Below are 18,775 nucleotides of genomic sequence, written 5' to 3' on the forward strand. Positions count from 1 at the left end.
GGAGTTGGACATTGCTGCCAGCCCCTGAACCAGGGATGAGCTGTTTCAACCCCTGCCTCTGGAATAATATCCGGAGGAGCTGCTGCCCGGTAAATGCTCTGAGCCCATGAGCGATGAAGCCCTACGAACAGGTGAGAGTAGAAAGTAGCCCAAGGAAACCAGACATTAGTCCGGTTATGTTTGCTGAAGCTATGGTCAGTGTGTTTTGGCAGCATCCCCGCTGACCCAGTGGCCACTGTTAGGGTCCTGGGCTGGGACTCAGAGAAGTAGGGTGGGCCAGCTCCCCCAGTGCCTGGTGCCAACCCCATCCCTGGGGTGGCAGCCAACCCACAGTAGGACAGATGGCTTGAATTTGTTCACTGTTTTTCCCAGACAGAGAGTTGGGTCATAGACTGCTTCTGCTCAGCCCCACCCAGAGGGCTTGAGCCTGACTGTGCCTGCCCCAGCCAGAGAGCTGGGTACAGACTGTTATTAGTGCTAATCCCCTATTGATCAGCTCTCAGTCACTTGGTGGTTTTGGCAAAATGGAGCAGCCTCCCTCTGACGTTGACAGGAACTACTCCAAGCCACTACTTATGTTTTCTTTGTAATGCTTTTAACCTATGAATAAATGTGCTTGCTTGGAATAGCTGTGTGGTCACTGGTAAAAACTGTCTTTGTCCTCTGAAATAACATAACGTACACGCTGGCCTTTAGGGCAGACTGGCTTCTTAGGGACATCACAGTGGATGGCAGCGGGCTGTGCAGCCCTAAAGCTGTTAGTAAGAAGGGAGTGAGACAAGAGTCCCTATCCAAGGGCAAGTCATGGCTGGAGACCTGACTGGGCAAACCTGCAGTGGATCACAGGAGGGAGGGGAAATATGAGTGCAGTTACCCTGAAGCTGTGACATGGATATACTGAGTATGTCTAATATACATTGAAATTATACTGTATATGTTTACATCATCCCTAAAGCCAAAAATTAAAATCACAGACCAGTTTTTCCAACAACTTTTTGTTTGCTGATGTTGTTTCCCATTCTGGGCAGCAAGAAAAGTTAATTCGTTTAATATAGCTGCAACAATCTTTTGGCTCACTTTTAAAATAAAAACAAGTCATTTGCCAAATTTTCCCAAGCAACCCCTGTCCATTTGTGACTGTAACTATCAAAAGATGCCACATGACCTACGTTAGAAATGTTCTTAAGAATACCAAAATTACCATCTTTGGTAAGACCAAAAGCAAAAGATTTTATGAATGTTCCAAGCCTGATATATAACAAATCAGACTATTATCTATTGTACTTCTAGAGTTCAAATGATTTAATGAATTTTACTTTTATTTGCTGAATAATGTAGTATGTGAGTCTGAGGGTTAGGCTCTAACAACAAAAACTCAAAAAGATGCTTTACAAATGTATTGCCTCACAGCCTCAACTGTAATTAACTAGAGTTGTCAATGCTGGAGCTCTTGAGCAGTCTTGTTATCGCTAATGCTGCTTCTCAAAGAAATTATACTGATTTGAGCACATTGTTCAGCTGCCACCTAAATATCTTCTGAAGAAAGTCTTCTGCAGAAATTAACTGGGTACAAACATATATGTTTGTTTTTAAGAAGGCCTGAAGTGTTTCCATGAAGGTCCTTGCTACAAACTGAACTGACTGAAGAACCTCAGCGAGGAAGAAAATTACCACCTCCAAGGAAAAAGACTTGAGATTCTTAGGGTATGTCTACACTACCCATGTTACAGCATGGCCATGACAGCCCTCTGACATGGGCAGTGTATTCATGCTTTATCAACGGGGGAGAACTCTCCCAACGATTAAAAAACCCACCCCCAATGAGTGGTGGTAGCATTATCGCTGGGAGCGAAAGCACTGTCTATGCTGGTGCTTTTCAGTGCTAAAACTTTTGTCACTCAGGGTTTTTTTGGTTTTTTTTTTGTTTTTTTAACACCCCTGAATGACAAAAGTTTTAGCGCTGAAAGTGACAGTGTGGACACAGCCTAAGTCTAGCAGTTTGTTTCTTATGACTCTGGGCAAGCTAAAATTCCAGCTCTCCACACCCTGCTTTTCTCATAAACCAGGACTACAGATTGTGAAGATGTAAAAAATAAAACCTTATGTGAAATATATTGTACAAGCTGTTACATTTGTAATTCACCATGATGGTTTTATATGTACTCTCCTGTTGCTGCATTGAAATGCAGTCCTTTAATTTGATTTGAAAGCAGTTTTTTGAAGTAAAAATCAGAGCATTTTAATTGATACAAGTACTCCTGGTGAGGAGGCACACTGCCGACACAAGGAGCCACGTGTGTGCACACCAAAGTGATTTAATAACTGTGGTGGCTATATGCCAACATAAGTTAGGTCGATATAATTTTGAAGTGTAGACATGGCCTCACGGTTCTTTGTGACCGTGTCTAGTCAGCATACTACTTCAAGACAACCAGGAGCATCAGATGCATTCACACTTCAGTGATGTGTGAAAGCACTTCACACTTGGAACCATGCTAATTAACTGTAAAAGCAACAAAGAATCCTGTGGCACCTTATAGACTAACAGACGTTTTTGCAGCATGAGCATTCGTGGGTGAATACCCACTTCTTCAGATGCTAATTAACTGCAATTGCTAACAATTATGGGCTTGTCTACACTTAAAATACTACAGAAACACAGCTGCGCTTCTGTAGCACGACCAAGAGGTGGTAGCTAGGTTGACAGAAGAATTGCACTTTGTTCTGTCTGCTATTACTTGGAACCACTTAAATCCTATTTTTTGTATTTAATAAAATCACTTTTTACTTATTAATTAACCCAGAGTATGTATTAATACCGGGGGGAGGGGCAAACAGCTGAGCATATCTCTCTATCAGTGTTATAGAGGGTGAACAATTTATGAGCGTATACAGGGTAAAACAGATTTATTTGGGGTTTGGACCCCATTGGGAGTTGGGTATCTGAGTGCTGGAGACAGGAGCACTTCTTAAGCTGTTTTCAGTGAAGCCTGTAGCTTGTGGGGGACGTGGTTCAGACTTGGATCTGTGTTTGCAGCAAGCAAGCATGTCTGGCTCAAACAAGGCAAGTCACTGAAGTCCCAAGCTGGCAAGGAAAACTGGCTCAGAGGTAGTCTAGGAACATCAGGTGGCAGTCCCAAAGGATATTCTATGATCCAACCCATCACACCCCTTACAGCCCATGGCTCATGAAACCTTACACGGGAAACCTGGACAGCAGCAAAGAGCACTGCAACAGGTTGAGCAGGTGCAGAATGACTATAGAATGTGCCTTTGGCAGATTAAAAGCATGCTGGCAGAGTCAGACCTAAATGAGAAAATATTCCCATAGTCATAGCAGCCTACTGCACACTCCATGATATTTGTGAGGCTAACGGTGAAAAGTTTTCCCTGGAGTGGAACGCAGACACAGATCACTTGGCTGATGAATTTGAGCAGCCAGATACCAGGTCTATTAGAGTGGCCCAACAGGGGGCTACATTTTAACCACCACATGTAGGAGACAAATAGAGATTGCTTATCTTTCAGAGAATTTGTTTTTATTCAATACCAATTAAAACACACACACACACACACACACACAAAAGACTTGGTGGGAAGGCAGATAGGAGTGCAGGGCAGTATAGGCTCTCATAGCTGTGAGTAAGTCCAACTATCACTCTGGAAGCTGTCCGAAGGGATGGAGTGAACGGGATACTGAGACGTTTGGGAAGTTGCAAGGAATCTGTGGGAGGAGTCTGGGGAGGGCACAGAAAGCAGTTGTGTATCAGCTGTGGGGGGTGGTGAGAATGCATGTCTTTTGCTTGCAGTGTGATTAGGGACTTCAACATCTCTGTTTGCTCCTCTACCACTTCTATCATCCACTCCTGACCCTTTACAATGCACTCCTCGCTCTCCTTTCTGTCTTGCCTTGCTATTTTAAATTTTTCTTTCAGGGTCTCTCACCAGTCCCTGCATTCTCTTTTTTTGGCCTCTGAGCATTGGCGCACCTCTCAGTACATGTCTTCCTTGTTCTGGCTTAGCTGCTTCCTTATTTGGCAGAGGTGCTCCACCAATGTGTAGAGGGTTCCCCTATAGGCCATATTTGCATAAGCACAAGAAATAATACACAGAAGCATGACTGTTAGTTCACACACAGCATTGAATCATTATAAATAAAATACACCTCCTTTAACATATGAAATCACTTTCTCTCTGTCCCTTGGCAAGCACACATCTCGGCGAACACCCTAAACATGGTGAGTTCGGCCCAGAGAGGGATGGGGGGGGTTGGGCATTCAAGATGGGGGAAGGGTCTCGGTGTATTTTTAAGGGGATCACTGCAGGCGACTAGGGACAATATTGTAAATTCTGCCATAATTTTCCACAGGTGGGGGGTCATTGAAGCTGATATCTTACTCCTGAAGGTAAGCAAGGATGCAAAGGTGAAGCGTTCGGCTTCAAACACAGTCCTTATGCTGTTTGCCTGTGTGCAGCTTTAGTCCCTGCACAAGTGATTGCCAGTTGGCGCAGGAAAGGTTTCCCACAATGGGGGAAGGAACAAAGCAGCTCTGCCAAGGAATCTTTGACAGAGAATTGGCAAGTATCTCCAGGAAAGTTTCCTAGAGATCTCTCTGGAGGATTCCTGTGAAATCTCGGTGTGCACTAACAAAGTGTTCCACTGCACTGCTTAGCTGCACAAGGTAATGTGAAGCACATGCAAACACAGCTAATCTTGTACATTTCTACCCTTTCACTCACTTCTAGAATATACAGAGCAAAGGACAGCTCTTCCTCATATAACTGAGCATCATCAACTCAAAAAGATCACTTACCAGAGCTCTCCTCTCCCGCATCATGCATGCTAGAGACTGACTGGCTACACCCCTCTGGAGTGGAAAAGAGGTCCTGACTCGCCATACCATCGGATGACCCTGTTGTGGGCTCCACATCGTCCTCCAACTCGACCTCGTCGCCCATGACTTCATCCTTGGGATTGAGTCCGCTGTCCAGCCCCACCCAAGTATCCATGGGGCTCTTGGCGGTATAGGTGTGATCACCATCAAGGATGGCATCCAGCTTCTTCTAGAAGTAGCAGGTCTTCGGCGCAGCACAGAGCAACAGTTTGCCTCCCTTGCCTTCTGGTACGCCTGCCTCAGCTCCTTTATCTTTGTACGGCACTGATGCATGTCCCACATAGCCCTTTTCACACAAACCATGAGAAATCTGACCATAAGTATCAAAATTCCTACGTCTGGAGCACAGCTGGGACTGCACAGCCTCTTCTCCCCACAATGCCAGCATATCCAACAACCCAGGTGTGCTCCATGCTGGAAAGCATTTGCTCATGGAGCTGCCATGGTCAGTTGGGAAGATGCGATCTGAGCTGTCCACACCGAGCAAACAGAAAGTGGCATTTCAAAAATTCCTGGGTCTTAAAAGGGGGAAGGACAGATGCCTGTGTACCTGGGTGCAGGGCAGCAGAGTTTGAACTGCTGACCAGAGCAATCAGGATGGGCATTGTGGGACACCTCCTGACATCACCTCCGGAGGCCAATTATAGCAACGTAACCAAGTGCAGTATCTACACTGACTCTTTGTTGATATAACTTTTCCCCCAAAAAAGTTCTATGCTTTATTTTGTCAACAAAGCAAACGAATTTTGTGGGCAAAAGGAGCATTGCAGTATGTACACCTTCACTGTGTTGTTGAAAAAAGCTGACTTTTGTTGACAAAACTATGTAGCGTAGACGAGGCCATAGGTTGGCTTAATTATGCCACTCAGGAGTGTGAATTTAATTGATCTAATTTTCTAGTGTAGATCAGGCCTCAATGTAAAAAAAGCTCTACACTTCAGCCCTAAAGCATGCAACAAAAAAAGACTGAAGGTGACAAGATGAAAACAATTAGGTGATAAAGAAAAGGGAAGAAAGAACCTTTTGCAAGCATTAAAAAAATTAAGCTTCACAACACTTCTGTAAAGCCATGAAAAATCTTTCCTAATTCAAAGATTGGGATATTGAAACACAGTGTTTTAAAGGAGTCAATCTTTCAAATGTGCCCAAATTCCAGTGGTCCAAAGGGGGGTGAGAAAGTGAAAGACAGGTATTTCTCCAACAGATATTTGCTAGTTAACAGCATACGTCAAACCATCAAGCTGTAGCCTGCTCCATAATTTTTCCTTTGGGAAATAGCACATCACATTCCTTTCGATTTAGCTTCCAAAACAATAGGGAAATACAGCCTCTTTCCTACCAAATATACTCAGTAGTAGCCAGTACCCCACAGATTACACTGGTCTACAATTTTTGAGAAGTCGCCTGCTTCAGAGATAAAATGTGCTATTTATGATGTATTTTGATGTGCTGAATTCAAATATGACAATTAAAACAACTGATTGGCTACTGTTTCTAAGGTATGTAAGTTTTTACATTTTATGTCTATGTATATTGTGTAGATAGTAGAGTTTTAATCATAAATTGTAAACCTAGGTCTTTTCATGTGTTTATGGTTGCTTTACATGATATTTCACCTGTCCTGTTTATGTAACACGTTAAAAATCAGCAAAAGGGTTATATAACTAAAATTTATTATGAAACAAAAGGCAAAAAACTATTATGTACATAGTTTAGTCCTATTCAGTGTCTACTCGGCGCTTCTTGGCTTGCCTCTTGTATTCATTAAATGGAGCATCTCTTGTCACTGTCCAGCAATAGTCTGCAAGCATTGATGGGCTCCATTTGCCCTGATAGCGTTTCTCCATTGTTGCAATGTCCTGGTGAAATCGCTCGCCGTGCTCGTCGCTCACTGCTCCGCAGTTCGGTGGAAAAAAATCTAGATGAGAGTGCAAAAAATGTATCTTTAGTGACATGTCGCAACCAAGGCTTTTGTATGCCTTGAGGAGGTTTTCCACCAACAACCTGTAGCTGTCTGCCTTGTTGTTTCCGAGAAAATTTATTGCCACTAACTGGAAGGCTTTCCATGCCGTCTTTTCCTTGCCACGCAGTGCATGGTCAAATGCATCATCTCGAAGAAGTTGACGAATCTGAGGACCAACAAAGACACCTTCCTTTATCTTAGCTTCACTTAACCTTGGAAATTTTCCACGGAGGTACTTGAAAGCTGCTTGTGTTTTGTCAATGGCCTTGACAAAGTTCTTCATCAGACCCAGCTTGATGTGTAAGGGTGGTAACAAAATCTTCCTTGATTCAACATGTGGTGGATGCTGAACACTTTTCCTCCCAGGCTCCAATGACTGTCGGAGCGGTCAATCTTTCTTGATGTAGTGGGAATCTCTTGCACGACTATCCCATTCGCAGAGAAAACAGCAGTACTTTGTGTATCCAGTATGCAGACCAAGCAAGACAGCAACAACCTTCAAATCGCCACAAAGCTGCCACTGATGTTGGTCATAGTTTATGCACCTCAAAAGTTGTTTCATGTTGTCATAGGTTTCCTTCATATGGACTGCATGACCAACTGGAATTGATGGCAAAACATTGCCATTATGCAGTAAAACAGCTTTAAGACTCGTCTTCGATGAATCAATGAACAGTCTCCACTCATCTGGATTGTGAACGATGTTGAGGGCTGCCATCACACCATCAATGTTGTTGCAGGCTACAAGATCACCTTCCATGAAGAAGAATGGGACAAGATCCTTTTGACGGTCACGGAACATGGAAACCCTAACATCACCTGCCAGGAGATTCCACTGCTCTAGTCTGGAGCCCAACAGCTCTGCCTTACTCTTGGGTAGTTCCAAATCCCTGACAAGGTCATTCAGTTCACCTTGTGTTATGAGGTGTGGTTCAGAGGAGGAGGATGGGAGAAAATGTGGGTCCTGTGACATTGATGGTTCAGGACCAGAAGTTTCATCCTCTTCCTCGTCTGACTCAAGTGAGAATGATTCTGGTGCATCAGGAACCAGCAGTCCTTCTCCGTGGGGTACTGGGTGTATAGCTGATGGAATGTTTGGATAATGCACAGTCCACTTTTTCTTCTTTGACACACCTTTCCCAACTGGAGGCACCATGCAGAAGTAACAATTGCTGGTATGATCTGTTGGCTCTCTCCAAATCATTGGCACTGCAAAAGGCATAGATTTCCTTTTCCTGTTCAACCACTGGCAAAGATTTGTTGCACAAGTGTTGCAGCATATGTGTGGGGCCCACCTCTTGTCCTGATCTCCAATTTTGCAGCCAAAATAAAGGTGATAGGCTTTCTTAACCATAGTGGTTATACTTTGCTTTTGTGATGCAAAAGTCACTTCACCACAAACATAGCAGAAGTTATCTGCACTGTTCACACAAGTACGAGGCATCTCTGCTCACTTTGGCTAAACGGAAATGTGTCCCTTTGCAAAATCAAACACTGACAAAGAAGAGAGCATGACACTGTATGATTTCTAGAGCTGATATAGGGCAATTTGTTCAGCAGAGTGATGTAAGCTTCGTTATGATTGCATCATCCATGACTTCTAGGAATAACATGATGCAGTTCATATCATGTACGATGCAATACCAGCTTCAGATTGCATCATTCATTGTTTTGCCTAAAAAGCAAGTACTGTCCAAACCCAGTCATAGATTTATTTATAGATCCAGTCAAAGATGTATTTTAGTCATTTCTGGTTTAAATTGAGATCCCTTCCCTTTATAACTCACTTATCCTCCGCTATTCCCAAGTCAAGGGTCATATATACTGACCCAATAGCATAACTTGAAAACTAGAGCCAATCAACAATTTTAAGCATCATTTTCGTTCTCAGTGACCCAGAATTAGTAAAGTTTGACTACATTTATTTCAGAAGCATTTTGGCTGTAGAGCAGTGTTATCATAGCTCAAATTAGTTTAGTTCTGAATTTCTTTTCAGCCACGCATTCAAAGGTTTCCCTTGATCATAATCTCCTCTTTGGTCCACTACTGCAGGAAGGATTTAGGTCTGAATATAGACTATCAGGTCGCTATATATTAGGTCTGAATATAGAAGAGAGATCTTTGATTCTAAATCCTATGAACTTGGGATCAGTTTGCTTGCAGTTGCATCTTCAGATGACAGAGGTGCCATATATCAAGATAAAATGTTGATACAAGAGATCAAAGCCATTTCCATTCTCCAAAATCCTATGCAATTTTAAGATTTGGGATTAGATTTAAATCCAAGTCCTTGATATTTCCCTTACATTTCATAAACATTCATAGAAAAAAACCAGACCACGTGACCTAAACTGTTGGGTGGACAATTTATCAACAGAAAGGCAGTGGATGACATTTCTCTGTATGCTGCAAATTACAACTGGGATTTTCAAAGGAGCCTAGAGGAGTTAAGCACCTAACTTTCAATGGGAGTTGGATGCCTAACTCTTAGTCACCTTTTAAGATCCCAAGCCAAACCTGCTGAGGAAAAGGCTGAAGTTGACACCAAAATCAACTAAGAAACATATTTCTTATATCTAAATCTCTTGTTTAATATGAGAATCACCCTGGGAATTGACTGGAAATGCAGCTTTCTTCTCATCATCACCAATCTCACAGAAGTATTGCTTTAAAATTATGTTCCTAGCTATAAATGATAGAAATGCAACTGTATGGAGAAAACCCTCCAATCTTCAAAGCCTTTTTAAAAAGACAGTATTATTTTTTCTACCTACCTAAGGTACTTACATGACCCCCATTATCGTAGTATCTGAGTGCCTCAATGCTTTTTGAAAATCTTTTCATAGTGAACATACACGAAGTTTCCATACAAGTTTTAACACATCTTATTCATAGCCTGTATTTGTTAGTCTGTATCCTCACAACATCCCTGTGAGCTAGAGCAGTGGTGTTATCCCCATTTTACAGATGGGGAACTGAGGCACAGAAAGACTAAGTGACTTGTCCAAGGAAGTCTGTGGCAGAGCAGGGAGTCCCAGGCTAGGCCCATAACCACTGGATCACCTTTCCTCCCTAAACCTGTTTCAGTCTAACATGTTCTATTACACTAAGATTTTCTGTGACAACTCTTCCCAAGTCTCATGCCAATCTTTAGTGGCTAGCCTTACCTCTGATTCTTACACTATTGTCCTAAAAATAAAATATGTTGGGAAAAGAACCATAAATGGTTACTTGTCCTCTTTGTTCTCCCAACTTTTCTACAGAAATGTGCTCGTCTTGTTTCTCATCCACTTAAAACACACAGTGAAACCGTTCATGATTAGAACAAATTACTCAGTAACAGTAGAATTAATTTTAAAATGTGATTCCTCATTACAAAAACTCCTTTCACACATCTTGAATCTGAAAGTAGTAAGAGAATATAACCCAAACTGTTTTACAGCAAAACTTCAGATTTTAGATATCTTAGAAGAGACCCCATAGCATATCACAAATATTAAACAATGATATTCCTCTTTCATTTCACATACCTTGGCAAAGAAAGAAATGGGTATATAATGACAGAGCAAAGTTGGCTATTAGCAAAGGGGGCTTTCTATCTATAGGTTCACATACCTAGGTAGGTAAGCAGCAAAGAAAGTATTTGGAAGATCCTAATAATATACAACTTCAAAAACAGAAAGTTTATAGCCCAAAGCAAATGCTACAGGTAAGCCTAGAGTTTGAATCCCTTGGAAACAATAAAGAAACTTTTATTGCATTTCCTACTTTAAAACAGTTTTTTTTTTGTTCTTCAGAGCTCCATTCTATAACCTTGAGGTAAGGTGTTGATGCAAAGTTGAATATAAATTCTTATGATATTCAATTAATGCAGCTACCAAAACTATTGAGACTATAAGTAAAAGGTCTAGATGAAGTCCAATATTCTTCAAAAAGTACATAGAGAACTGAACATAAACAGATCTCTCACTGCAGAAGAATTTGAATGCAATTGGTTTTAATGGAATTTGTTTAGATTTGGTCTTCAACCATTATCAGAATTAGAGCAGGAATGATAAAGAAACAAATTATGGCATGGAAATGTCAGTCAAGAAGAGTTTCCAGAGCTACTGTGTGCACAAATAGTTGTGAACTACTGTAAATGAGCAATAATAGTTTCTCAAAGAGACAACAGAAAAATATATGATTAAGGTTAAGATTTTGTCAAGGTTATTTTTAGTAAAAGTCATAGACAGGTCATGGGCAATAAACAAAAATTCACAGGAGCCATGACCTGTCCATGACTTTTACTAAAAATAAGCAGGGGTCAGAGGAGCAATGACAACTGGAGCCCCATGGGCGGGAGTGGAGGGAGGACAGGGGGAAGAGATTGACAGCCCGAGCCCCACCACTACAGGAGAGGGATGGGACACAGCCCCTGCTCTAGGCACAAGGGGAGGGAGGGCGCACACTCCGACAGCAGCTGCAGGGGAGGGGCACACAGCTCCAGCCCCGGCTGTAGCCATGGGGTGCACAGTGCCATACTGGGTCGGGGGGGCAGGCACACAGCCCTGACTCTGCCCTGGCCGCTGACAGCTGAAGCCAAAGAAGTCATGGAGGCCCAATAAAGTCATGGAATCTGTGACTAATTCAAATCCTTGGGTATGATACAGTGAAAACGTGTCACTATTTCATCTGCATCAGCTGTTTACATATCAAAATCCTAAAATCTGCATAAGATCAGTTGATTCTTAAGTCCCAGCTGCTTGACAGCAGCAAAATTTGGGAAGACAGATTAAGCGTTATTACTGGTGGTTTTACCATTGTTGCCTGGTGGCTGTAGTGCATCTCCTGTTAAGCCACACCATCCAACTGGGAAGATATCTCGAGAATCATATTTGCACCAATAGTCAAATGCTCCCCTCCAGCCATCAAATGTAATGAAAACTTCATCTCCTCTAACATCTCCGATGGTCGCTGGGCAAATTAAATAAGGGTTCTTTTTGTCTACTGCTTCAAGTTTCATTCCAACTTTAAAATAGTTTGGAGCAGGTTTTGGTGGTTCCTGTCAAAATAAAATTGCAGAACATCTAGGTTTCCATGAACTCTTGAAAAACAGCTACTTTTCTCTAACATTCTAACTTCTCATACTGACTACCCCAAAAAGGTTATACAATACATATTTAATACATGTTACAAGTTTATTTTAAATTTTCTAGATATGGGGTCGGCAACCTTTCGGAAGTGGTGTGCCGAACCTTCATTTATTCACTCTAATTTAAGGTTTCGCGTGCCAGTAATACATTTTAACGTTTTTAGAAGGTCTCTTTCTATAAGTCTATAATATATAACTAAACTATTGTTGTATGTAAAGTAAATAAAGCTTTTAAAATGTTTTAAAAGCTTCATTTAAAATTAAATTAAAATGAAGAGCCCCCCGGACTGGTGGCCAGGACCTGGGCAGTGTGAGCGCCGCTGAAAATCAGCTCGTGTGCCGCCTTCGGCACCCGTGCCATAGGTTGCCTACCCCTGGTCTAGATTATCTAGGCTCAATTCTGCTCCTACTTATGTGACTGGGAGCAAGGTTATGCTGAGTCTACTTAAGCAGTTGGCTGAGAAAATCTGATGTGTTCTACAGGAATGGTGGGATAGTGAACGTACACTAAAAATAAATGGCATAGTTTTATGTAGGGAGAGGACAGGATCAGAAAAATGTACTTCTATGAGGGACTGGATGTTTCTGGGGATTGATAATGGACTAGGGAATCTTTCACTTCTTTATTACTTATCCAAATGCACATACAAATCATTAACATCTGAAGGCTGTTTAGTGGCCTGTGTGAAATAAGCTGGTCTCAGACAAATAAAACAAAAATCAGCAACACAACGGTCCACAATGTAACTCTTGTGAGTCTCAGCAGAAAGGCCAAAGGATTGAAGGGAAACTAAATTACATCTCACCCTCAAGAGGTAGAGCCTCCAGAAAAGGACTGAGGCATATTGCTGGGACAGTATCGAGAAGCTTGCAGTGCCACTGCTCATGCCATAGCTATTTTATGAATGCATTCAAATCAATATGTTCTCAAAATGAATGGGGATTCACGAGCAAAGAGCTTACAGGATCAAGCCCAATGTACGTTTTACTAACACAAACTCATGCAAAGCCATTATCAATACTAAGAAAGAAATCATTGAACTTCACACTTTGATTTTAGGAAGCTCATAAGAATGGTAAGAGGACAAATCAAATCAACAGATCAGCTGAGTCATACTTGCATCCCTACATATTTTTTGCATAAAAACATTTCACACATTTTTCTTAAGATCCTCTTTTCTTCAGCATAAAGGCCATACTTCTAAAACGGATAGCATTTTTTATTACTTTCAGCTAAGTCCCCACTACATTGTTAACAGCTCTACTGTGAAGTATGCACCAAATAAAAATATTCAGCATAGACTCCCCATGCGTTCCTGTGGCTCTCGTTCTCCCTTACCAGTTTTAGCCCAACACAGACACAGACACATCATGAACATGTTACTGTCAACAAACGAAAGATGCATAACATCTTAAATCCATGAAAAAAACCAAGCTAAGACAATTTTTTCTAAATAATACAGCATACCTTAAAGGTCCAAACACAGGAAAAGAGGTGCTCATCCATTTGGACTAGAAGATGATCATTTCCTGTCCAGTTTTGTGGCTTGCCAATCCACTTCAAAGTAATTTTAAATAACACTGTTGCCTTTCCATGCTGAAGAGAACAGTACAATATCCTGGCATCCTCAATACACATGTAATCATGGGCCAGTTGATGGAAGCTTGTTTACTAGGAGCCCCTTTCTTCTTACCTTCTTGAAGAATGCTGCAGGTGCCATTTCAGCGCCATTTAGTGTTCTTAACAGAAACATTGGCCAAGATGATGCATTCATCTGGAAACCTAATTAACATAAATAGATTAGTTGTGTAAAAGATCCTAGACTCACATTTATAAAACATTAATAAACAGGAAGAAGAAGGATGCAGAATTTACCCTACTACTGTCTAAACCCCTCTGGCTAGAAATAAATGTGGCCAAGACACATGAATGCATAGGGCAGCTGTTTAGTGCAATAAACGTGTTGGATAGTGTATTTCCTTTCAGGAGTGATTTGCCTGCAAAATCATTTATCATGGTTACTATATTAAGTGTGACTAGAGACATGCAAGCTGTAGTACTGCAGATTAAATCATTCTCTATATTCCCTGGTCCCAAACCATCTTCCTTGCATAGTACCCAGTTATATTTACTGGGCCAGTTTTCTTTCATTCTCAAATGACATCCTCTGATCTAGCTTCTGTCATCTAACTCTTATTTTTTATTAGACACATTTTCTTCTTCACTGAGGCTCTTTCACCAGATTCTTTCACAAAAAGAAACAAGGAAGTGCAAACAATTTTCAGTGAAACAATACATCCTTTAATTACAAAGACAAGAACACAAAACAAGGAATGGTAGAAATGAAACATCTTGGAAGTGTATGCATCATATTGCAATTGCATAAAGTGGAGAATGTTTCCATGCCAGTTTTCTTCATTCAAAAAATAAGTGAATATAATGCACAAAGAGTTACTATAACCCAAACCTGCTTTTATTAAAAACAACTTTATCTTATCAAAACAATTGTTTGGTGGAAATATCCTTCATTCCATGGCATTCTCCCTTAGAACCAAGTACCTCCCAGTAAAGGAAGAAACATGCTTATATCTCTCTCTGCTTTCGAAGCACCTTCAGGGCTGTGTTTGAAGCTACTAGACTGATTCAAATAGACAACAGATATTTTGGGCCAGATCTTTAGCAGGTGTAAGTCTGTTGTAGTTCTCCCCCAAAAAAGCGAACACAACAAAACAGGAACCTAATCGGAAACCTCTCTACAGCAACTACTACTAGAATCCTTGTCTGGACTTGAAGAATTGCCTTACAATCTAGGTATGACTTAAAAAAAAACACTAATAGTAGATATGGAAAAGTTTACATGACTTTTGATTACTTACTATTTAAACCTTAATTCCTGTCGTGGGTAATGGCTCCCTGACACAGTGGCCTTAAATTGTGCTTAACTGAGCAGACAGATGTAAAAGTTGTTTAAAGTCCACAACTCCTTAAATTGCATTTTAAAACTGGATACACGAGATCTTATATATGTGAGAAATCGTCATGTTTAAATGTTCACAACTGAGAAACTACTGAGCTGATTTTTAAACTTGGATTGATTTCTAAGTCTTAACATGATTTATAAAACATGCCATTCTGGAAGTTTCTAGATTCACCTTTTGAATTAGCTGAGTAGAGCATTTCTCACTGGAAAGCACAGAGTGCATGAATGCACATGCCAATAACAGGAAGGGTGGTGACACTACTCAGTTAAAGTAGCTCAACTGATTTCACTTAAGCTTTCTTTAAAAAATCAATTCTAATTAGAGCATGGAAAATGTTATCCCCAAAGGAATTCGTTTGAAAACATTATAAAGTACTTTAAAAAAAAAAGTATTTTCAAATGGAAGTTGGCATTTGAAACCTTAACTAGACACTGAACACTACTGAGCCTGATGTAATATGTGAAACTATCATATGTTTAGAGCTCAGGTGGGCAGGGGCGGCTCTAGGCACCAGCAAAACAAGCTGGTGCCTAGGGCGGCAAAATCTAGGGGCGCCCCTGCGGGGGCGGACCTGCCACAGTCATGCCTGCGGGAGGTCCACGGGAGCCCCGGGACGACCGGACCTGCCGCAGGCATGACTGCAGAGGGGGCGCTCGTCCCGCGGCTCGGCTGGACCTCCCGCAGGCAGCTCAAGCGGAGCCGCCGGACCCGCGAACCGTCCGCAGCCGCGGGAGGTCCAGCCGAGCCACGCGGGACCAGCGGTCCCTCTGCAGTCATGCCTGCGGGAGGTCCGCTGCTCCCGCGGCTCCGGGGCGCCTCCCGCGCATGACTGCTTGGGGCGGCCAAAAACGTAGAGCCGCCCCTGCAGGTGGGAGGGACTATTTTAACTCATTTGTTACTGTGAGAGAAATCAAATGTTGGGACCAGAAGGCTCCATTCCACTTGGGAAAATCAGTTGTGTAAGTGTCTAGCAGGAGGCAATTATACACCCAATTAGCTCCCAGCTTTACCCAGGAACAGAATGCTGCAAAAGTGCCAAAAAGGCTTTTTCAAAAATGTATCTATATATGCCAGGATGTTTGAATGTTGGAACCTAGCTATCACTAAAGAATCAAGGACTAGAGGGACAATGTGTGTCTACTACTTTTCTGAATAAACTATGCAATAGAATGGCTGACGATCATTATGAGAGGAGCCAAACTTGCATTCCTGGATAGTACAAAAACATTTGCTTATTAGGTATAACATTTCAACTAATTTCAGTGAACAGAAATAGCAATCAGAACACATCACTGGCCACAGACTGGTCTAGACACGTTTTTTGTACCACTGTATTAGTTTAAGGATAGATAAAGTTAAAGATGTGCAACTAGCTAGTATAACTGTAGTTATACCAATATAAAAGGTGCTAATATCAGTATAGCCTATTTTGATACCAACCAAGGCACCTTTATACTTGTAATAAATGCATCCACATTAGGGGGTTATACTGCTTTCATTATATCGGGTCCTAAAGCAATATAATTACAGTGGCATAAGCACTGTATTTTGAAACACTTTAAATAGATTAGAGACCCACACAGAGAAAATTGCTGCTCCATTTTGGTTATCCCTCTCTCACAAAATTTGGAAGGTTCTTAATAGTACTTCACACTTCACCTTTCCACCAGTGGATCTCAAAACAATTATTAACTGAGCCTTGCAACATAATATTACTTGGCAGCTGAGGATCAGCAGTAGTGGAGACCCAATTTGTACTTGATACAAGATCAGTCTGTCCAAAAGTTCTCTGATGCCATTAGGTACCTGCATTTTTCTTGCATCTGGGAGTGTAAGTGAACTACAATATAGCCATGACCACCTACCCTATCTTTCACTTCTCCAGGAATACAACCATTTTCCTCAGCAGTCAGAGTACTAATGCACAAACATCCAGATGGCTCCCTAGTGATTAACTCTGGACTTACTGTACTGAGTATTTCACTGTTGAATTAAGAGTGGGCTCCTCCTGGTGGTCTAGTGGAATATCACAGGTAGAAAAAGAGAGGGAGTCTCATTCTATATTTCTTAACTTTAGCTGAACAGTTACTTCATGGATCCCAAGCACTTGTTTATCCATCTGCCAATGATATAGTAACAGAACAAAAATCTCTCTCAAAATATCCACCCAGTAGTCAGAAGCCCATAGATGAAGCATTTCCCAAATATTAATATGAAAATATTGTAATACACAAAGTCCTGTAGGCCAGGGTCAAGTTTACCAGGATATTTGGGGAGGGAGGGATTTGTCAATTAAAAGTCATGAAATCCTCAACTGAAAGCACAAAATACCACTGAGAGAACCAAGAAAAGGAAGTAAAAGTAGGCATTTAAATAATAAACTTAAAACAAATACATATACCGGAGTTGCTGTTCAATGTTTTTATTTATGGTAGTTACTGGACATTTTTCTTATTTTTTTCTGTAAGTTATGCTGACCAGAGATAGAAAAGACCTACTGTGCTACATGGGAAAATACTGTGTGGTTAACTGTTGATAAACGCTGACCACTATAAAGTGGTTGCTTAGGTTTATAGTCAAGTATGATTACTAAGTGCAAGTGAGAATATCTTCCTGTTTCTTTCTATTTTGACCAAAGAAGAACTAATATTTATATTCCCTTTATTATACTTAGGGAATACATGTTAATGTGGTATCAAAGGTTTTATCAGCATAAATTTAAGATAGTTGTATTCCCATGAACGAAGTCAGTATTGAATTATGAAGGTTACTCCTAAAAAGTTCTGATAAAAACTTTATACCATATTCTCATATGTGCCACATTTAACTAGAATAGCTGTTTTAGGAGGTATAATTTTTAGGCAAAATTATGCATTTGTGTTGTTGGGGAAAAGGAAAGAAAATTTTCTCTGCCTGGTTTATAAAATGGCATCTGTTTAAATTTGCTTAGGGTCTTGGAAAGTCAGAATGCAATCTCATCCAACTATATTCAACAGGCAACCTTATAGAGTAAAATACTTACTACACCACACTAAGTATACTTCACCACAACATACATGATACATTATAAGTATAGGAAATGCCACAGTAAAGTCAAAATCACAGTACAGAAAATGTTTACTTTTGAAAGTGTAGTAATGGTTTAAAACAGGGTGGGTAACATTTTTTAAAAATCATTTTTTATTTATATTAAACACTTTAAAAAAAATAAAGCTATTTAGAATATAAAAAATAACATTAAGCAGTACATGCCTGCTGCCAAGTTTTAAAGAAAGTCACACCACTGAACTGGTAGAAAATACTAGCTAAGCACCTGGAACCAGAGTCTGTTGAGTGCTAAACCAGTATTTGACAGAAGTAGAGTAGATTCCTGCAATTCTACAAGAACTTGATGAGACCCAACTAAAAGTATCAGGTTTGGGCTGGGTCAGATAACAACCTGAACCTCTGAGCCTCGGGTCAGGTCACCTCTGAAGTCTCTCTCTTGCCCAGGAGGTTGGCATAGTGATGGCTGCGTGCTCCGCTCCTGCCGGCCACCTCTGCTTCACTGAATAGTATATGCACTGCCAAGTGAGTGTGCTGCACCTCTCACTCCAGAGAACACACACAGTGCAGCAGGGAGTGGCAGTCGACAGGACTGGGACAAGCAGCTGCCACCACCACACCAACCCCATGGGCAGGAGGTGGCAGTGGTGCCGCTAACTCAGGTTTGGAGGGAACGGTCAGGGTCACGTTGGAAAATGACAACACTCTTGGGTTCAGATTGGGTGGATTTGGGTCTGGTTTGGGTGTGGGCCTGGG

General features: G+C 41.3%; 1 protein-coding gene across 15 annotated transcripts in view; it reads right to left on the bottom strand.

Moving 5' to 3' along the window:
- The window catches only part of SCML2 (Scm polycomb group protein like 2), a 188,776-nt gene that overhangs the window by 104,940 nt on the left and 65,061 nt on the right, over positions 1-18,775 (bottom strand). For 14 of the 15 annotated variants that reach the window (XM_039489989.1, XM_039489982.1, XM_039489972.1 and 11 more), the window contains 2 exons: positions 13,687-13,775; positions 11,659-11,902 (listed from right to left, as the gene is read on the bottom strand). In XM_039489989.1, coding sequence (XP_039345923.1) covers positions 11,659-11,902; positions 13,687-13,775 — 333 coding nt within the window. The other variant, XM_039490054.1, reaches the window with a different exon arrangement.

The sequence above is a fragment of the Mauremys reevesii genome, linkage group 1 (assembly GCF_016161935.1).
Source record: "Mauremys reevesii isolate NIE-2019 linkage group 1, ASM1616193v1, whole genome shotgun sequence".
Classification (NCBI taxonomy): domain Eukaryota; kingdom Metazoa; phylum Chordata; order Testudines; family Geoemydidae; genus Mauremys; species Mauremys reevesii.